Below are 6,398 nucleotides of genomic sequence, written 5' to 3'. Positions count from 1 at the left end.
TGGACTCCTAGTGTGAAGGCTGTAAATTTTCAAGTACTTTATTTTTAAAAAAGACAATTTTCCTAGTTGCAATTTCTATTTATTTTGAACACATGCAACGTTTGAGGTCACAGTTCTGTCCACAGCTACTGTTGGGGTAGTAACCATGCTAGCTGCTTAATCCCTGTACATATCTTTTAGGATAACCACTTTTCTTGGGGATGCTACATTAGAGCACCTCCTTAATCTCAGCTCACTCATCTGTGTGTCACTAGCCAAGAAGGCAGCACAGGTGTGAAGGATGAGGAGAAACCAAGAGGTCAAAAGTTAAGAAACCATGTTTTCTGCTGAAAACAATGCATCATCAAACTTCTGTTTTAGTCCACAAGATTCAACTCTGAAGGTAATTTGGCAATGCTGCTTTCTACACCTTTGCCACCAGCTACCACAGCTTACACTATTGCTACACATGGCATCGTTTGCTTCACTGACAACCTCACCTCACGTCCTCACACGTCCCGCCCTTAATCTAGGATAGGGAGGAGCACCCCTACAGCCTAGATCCTGTCCAAGTGAGGAACAACCTTCACACAACTACAGAACAAGAGACCTGCAGCCTTGCTTACCGCCCCCATACCTTCTTCTGCTAGACCTCCTGCCTTTGATAGTCACTACGTTGACTGGAAATGGGTTGCTCGGGACGGAGCGAGCACCAGCCCGCTCCCGGGCCTCACTATCTCGCCCTAAGGGGACGGAGTGAGCAGGTCGCGGGGAAAGGGGGCTGGAAAATGCATCGGGGTGGAGAGGAAACATCCCTCTGAGCCGCCTGTTTATACGACACAGGGTTCCGGACGCTGAGGGGAACGAAGCCAGGCTCCGCAACCGCTCCCAGCTCGGCAATCGCTCCCTCGCGCATGCGCTCAATCCTTCCCCCCTCGCCCCTCCCCGGGCGGTCGCAGTGGGTACCCGGTGACGGCGATCGACTGTGCCGGCTGCCGGCATGGCCGCTCGGGTGCTCAGCCCACTGCCCAGGTAATGGGGAAGTGGCGGTGGCCGCTCTAATGCACAGCGGAGTTTCTCCCGCTCCCCCCTGCCCCCGCCGAGGCGCTTCAAGTGGCGCCGTGCCCGCGACTTTGGCGGCGCTTGCGGCAGGAGCTGTAGTTTGGGAAGGCCGCTAGTGCCGGCGATTGTACCCCTCCGAATTTGTATAAACAACAATTTAGGCCTAGATTGATTTTCTCATTCTAAACCGAGCGCGTACTTAAAAACTAGCTTAGGGCGCTGGGACGTTAGCAAGTCACGTGAATTGGCTGAGTTTTTGCTGTGAAGTAGGTGAAAGATAAGTTGCTCGCTTAATGGCAATGGAAGCATGGATATCTTGGATATCTTTTGTCAGCCACAGAAGCATGAGCCTTGTTAAAGCTGTTACATAAATGTACAAGGACATGAGGGCAGGCTTGTTGCAATAGAAGCTTTGGAAATGCACAAGTTTTTGACAACAGTGGTTTTTTTTTCCCCAAGTATAGTATTTAAATATCTTTGAAAAAACGTGTAGTAAAAGATACACACTGCTAAATATCAAACATATCCCCCAAACTCTGTCATATCTCCAAGTTCTCCTAACTTGAATCCATTAAAAACAGTAGTTGGCATTGCCATCTGCTATTTGCTAATAAGCAAAGTAGTTTCCAACTGTTTTGATATCCAAATTGTGCTCTAATTTACTTAAAAAGGAGAATGTAAACCACTTGTGTTCAGAGACTTTCCTGACAAATCTTCACTTAACTCATCAGTTGTGTGTTTGTGTATTGTGTAGCTAGTTTATGGTTTTAGCTATCTTTTTGATATTTCTTTTTCAGGCTGAAGCCCTTCAACAGACTGCAAGTAATATTACAGCATTTGGTAAGAACACCAACTTGTTTGAGTTGGAAACTTCTAGCACTCTTAACTCCCCTGAGACATACAACTTCTAATTTATCTACGCACAGTAGTTCTGAATGCAATAATTTATTGCTCAACTGTAATGCTGTCCATGTCTCCAAGCACTTTGTTATAAGTTCCAGTTATACTTAAAGCTTAATTATTTTAGCCTTGCCTACTTTTATAGCTAGTTTCTATATTAACTTTCTTATATTCCTTTACTGTCAACTCAGTTGTGACGGTAAATTAGTGATTTGTTCTCTGTTGTTAAAAGTTGCTTACAAATCAATGTGTACATTTGGATTTGCAGTGTCAAACTGCTAGTGGGACTGTCATTTTTATAATTGTTGCAGTTATTTTCAGAATGTTGGTCTTGAAGCATGAGTTTGTGTAGTATTTTTTGTTTGGTTGGTTGTTGTTTTTAGTGAACTCAAATGTCACTATTAAAAATCATGTGGCTCAAAACCTTGTGTTAGGTTTATTATTGAATGACTCAAAGTGATTTCAAAAGAACTGTTCAGGAAATTCAAATGATTCTTGAAGTACACTGGCAAAGCCGTAGCATACAATTCTAAAATGCATATTTTATGATCTTCAGCAGTGAGTTTTAAGAATATGTTGGCATAGACACTCTCATAAATACGTCATGCAAGGTATCTAATTGATGACATTTGCTTTATTTATTTGTTTTTTGCATGTACAGAAGATGTCTAAGCATACAAATTCTACAGATGAAGTGGTGTTCGAAAAGAAAGGAAGTGCAGGAATAATAACTTTGAATAGACCCAAAGCTCTCAATGCACTAAGTTTTTCTATGATCCAACAAATTCACCCACAAATAAAGGTTAGTAGCTCTGCTCACATCCATCCACTGTACATACATTATCCAAACCCAATTTTAAAATTCAGCCTGACACTTCTTAGTGTACTGATTTAAAGAATGAAAATCTGTGTGAGTTCATTGGCCAATGAGATCACATTTATAGGATGAGAAAGAACAGACTGTTTCAAGCGAGTTAGAAAGAAAAGACATGCCAAAGCAAGCTAATTGTCAGACAAAGTTAAATTTAACATCTGGATAAGAAAAAGAGATGCACATATTAAAACCAGAATTAAACACAAGAAGTGTTCAGCATTTAGATATTGCTTTTGGCAACACTCAGTTGGTCACTTGGCCTGCAGAATTCCAAGCCATATGGTGGTGATGCCTTTTGATTGGGTACATGCTTTGTGGGAAGTCTTCGTGGCTGAAATAAAAGATACAAAACATTAGAAGGTGCTGCCAGTGTCATTCCTTAAAGAACAACTTTATGGATTTACAGGTACTGTGTCTGTAAGCCGGTGAAATAATGTGAAATGCACAAAGTCAAACTCAGATAGTTATTGTCCTTTTGGTATTTCGGTAGAAGGTTGTCTTGCAAATTTGTGCATTCTTTGAAGAACATTTAAAGAAAGAAATGCTTAATCTGCAATGCTGAGTACCAGGCTTTATTCGGTGCACAACCTTCAAAAGTAACATTTTTAAGTATGGTTGCTGGTATACAGAAATGTCTCCTTTTGTGTCTGATACATTTACTTGAATAAGGGATATTATAAGCATAGTTTAAGGGTGGGGTAAGGGAATTCAGTAAAAGACATTTTTTTCTCAATATGTTTGCATTGCTGTTGAAATCTTGTACTAGTGTATTTAATTTAGGAAAAAAACCCACAAAACAGTTTTGGTGCATAGCAAAACATCTGTGCACAAATGGATTTGATCCAATCCTTGATTAGCATTGATTGCAGTAATTTTGACAGAATCTGTCAACAATGTAAATGGTTTTTTCCTTGCTACGCATCTTAGATTTACACAGCTTTCAAGATTTGGCCTGAAACATGGACCTGATCTAGGCAGACCTGCTTGAGCAGGAGGGTTGCCCTAGATGATCTTTAGAAGTCCCTTCCAGCCCCTACCATTCTGTGATTTGTTGTTGTTTTATTTTCCATATTCCCAACTTTCTGCCCCAGCATTATGTTCCCATTGAGATTTATGTTTGGCCCTGTTTTAAGGGCTGCTGCGTTTTTTCAGAGATGGGGAGCTCTGCAAATATGTAAGACAGCCCTGCTAATCTCTGATGCCAGCATGGAGTAGAACATAGTGGCAGAAAGACATTTAGCTCTCAAATTTCAGTTTAAGACAAATTATTTTAAGTACGGTTTGATTTGCTTTTTGAAAGAGTAAAATAAGAGAGAAAAAGCTTTTTTTTTTGCACAGACTTAAAATTTATATGCAAACACTTCTTTTTAGACTTGGGAACAAGATCCTGAAACTTTTCTAATAATTATAAAGGGAAGTGGAGGAAAAGCTTTTTGTGCTGGAGGTGACATCAAAGGTAAGGACTATAGTGACTTAAACATTTGACATAGCTTTGCCACTTACTACTTTACATTAATTTATTTACTGCCATACGTACTTTCCGTACAGCAGTAAGGGAGATTAGTTGTGCTAACTTCTTATGACACCTTGATGTGCTGAAAGTTATGTGTCGGGAGACAGCTGTCAGAACACTATATAAAGAGACAAAATTAGTTTTTAATGAATAAGTGGTAATAGCAGACATTCATTCCTGGGAAGAGAGTGTTCTTGTCTCTACACTTTTCTTCCCAGATTTTCATTGCTGAGAGCATCTTTACAAGAAATTTGAAGGGTCCCAATAGGTAGCTCTGTTACTACTGGGTGTTTTGTGTCTGATGTTTGAGATGGCTAGATACAGAGCTGACAATGGTGATCAATGTATCTGTGATTATTTTCTAACTGTGAACTTTAGGAAATCTCCAGACTGTGAAAATTAGCAGTTGTTTTAAGCAGCACAGGTTATTGTTACATATTGTTACATGTCCTTCTCTAATTATCTTTTAATTTTTATATTCAATCTTTGGTATAATCATTTGTAAGTGGCTGTTCTATGTATTGACACAAAATATCACAAACAAAACTACCAGACTTTAGAGAGGTCTCATAAAAAAAAGAAATGGACTGCACGCTCAGAAGTATGTGACAAAGTCTCCAAAGTATTAGAATTAACTCAGATTTGAAACTTTGTGTTCATACTTATGTTTGAGCAAATGTTCTCAAATAAAGCAGGATTAAGTTGTTGTTTGATTGTAGTAGGAAAAAAACAACCATTGCATGTGATGGTAATGTTTTTACTTGTATTTTCTATTAAACTTACAGTTATCTTTAGAATTTTTATTTCTCTTAAGCCATCAGAGATGCAGGAAAAGTTGGAGATAAACTGACACAAGATTTCTTCAGAAGGGAATATATCCTGAACAATGCCGTTGGTATGTTTAATAGCAAATTCTAAAGCAGTACAGTTTTCATAATTGCAGCTTTGAATGTAAATTCACTTTCTCTCTTTGCTAATCTATGAAAGACTGTGATAACATAACAGAAATAGTAACGGGGGTTTTTTACCAAGTTCAATACCATCAATGTAACATATCTCATTTTTATACCTTGCATGCAGAATTGTTACTTTTGTTTAAACTACTATGATAGCTACCTTAACCCATCCCATTGCTCTGGTAGTTCTGTTTCTGCCATTGATGAATTAAGATGCAGACAGTGCAATTCTGCACTAAGTATCATTGACCTACTTCAAAGAAGACCTGGGGTAAAAATGGGTGCACAGAAAATTTTTAATATTTGGTCAGAAAGTAGAAGATCAAATCATGTTAAAGCTTTTAATTTAAATAAACTGCATAAATGAATACTCAAGCTAGGAGTTAATGGCCTTAGTTTATTGCAAAGAATTTAAGAGTATGTGGTCTTAAAATAACTAACAGCAAAGACACCGAGTAAAGTACTGGGGTAAAGGATTAAGAAAGGATAGTAATTCTTAAGGTAAAAGTCAAGAGTTGAATGTTTTTGCAAGAAGAAAATTCTCCAAACATACATTAATTGAATACAGTTGGGAGTTTTTAAACACTGTATCCAGCATTAGTCACTACAGGAGAAGAGGTGAGCATGTTGCATGCCAATTTAGGTTGACAGAAGAGCACAGAGTTATTAGAGTAAGAATAATTTCTGAGAAATTATTTTTACTTTGACAGTTTCCAGCCTTAGCATGTTTCTTTCTTAGCTTCATCATGAAGAATAGTTTAAGGTTTCAGGTACTTGGAAAGAAACCTAGTATTATCATGGCAGTTGGACTAGGTGATCATTGTGGGTCCTTTCCCACTACCTGTTCTAGTCTATTCAAATATTGCAAGGATACATACTTTAAAAGTTTGAGGGGCTTCTTTAAAAAATTATTAGAGTGTTCCATGTCTATAATGCATGTAGTTACAAAATATAGGGGTTTTTTGTAACTTTGGTATGATTGTTTTCCTTTAAGACTGAGATGTCTACCAAAAATATTTATTTCTATTTTATAACTTAAAATTTCACAAGGGAGCTGCTTTCACAGTATTTGATTTTGGAAAGGCACGGTTGTATGGAAATTTAGTTTAAAGTC

General features: G+C 38.3%; 2 protein-coding genes across 6 annotated transcripts in view; one reads left to right on the top strand and one right to left on the bottom strand.

Moving 5' to 3' along the window:
- The first annotated feature begins 934 nt into the window (after positions 1-934).
- Positions 935-6,398, top strand: part of HIBCH (3-hydroxyisobutyryl-CoA hydrolase) — a 47,181-nt gene continuing 41,717 nt past the window's right edge. For 2 of the 4 annotated variants that reach the window (XM_062002484.1, XM_062002481.1), the window contains exons 1-5: positions 935-1,011; positions 1,839-1,881; positions 2,603-2,743; positions 4,187-4,271; positions 5,143-5,223. In XM_062002484.1, coding sequence (XP_061858468.1) covers positions 980-1,011; positions 1,839-1,881; positions 2,603-2,743; positions 4,187-4,271; positions 5,143-5,223 — 382 coding nt within the window. In that variant the 5' untranslated portion in view covers positions 935-979. The remainder of the gene's footprint in view (positions 1,012-1,838; positions 1,882-2,602; positions 2,744-4,186; positions 4,272-5,142; positions 5,224-6,398) is intronic. The other 2 variants (XM_062002485.1, XM_062002482.1) reach the window with 2 other exon arrangements.
- Positions 2,575-6,398, bottom strand: part of C9H2orf88 (chromosome 9 C2orf88 homolog) — a 58,072-nt gene continuing 54,248 nt past the window's right edge. For both annotated transcript variants that reach the window (XR_009819261.1, XR_009819260.1), the window contains one exon: positions 2,575-3,146. The gene's annotated coding sequence lies outside the window, so the exon portion shown is untranslated. The remainder of the gene's footprint in view (positions 3,147-6,398) is intronic.

This window comes from Colius striatus, chromosome 9 (genome assembly GCF_028858725.1).
Source record: "Colius striatus isolate bColStr4 chromosome 9, bColStr4.1.hap1, whole genome shotgun sequence".
Lineage (NCBI taxonomy): Eukaryota > Metazoa > Chordata > Aves > Coliiformes > Coliidae > Colius > Colius striatus.
Note: the sequence above shows the minus strand (reverse complement) of the source record. Positions and strands in the feature narration are given on the sequence as shown.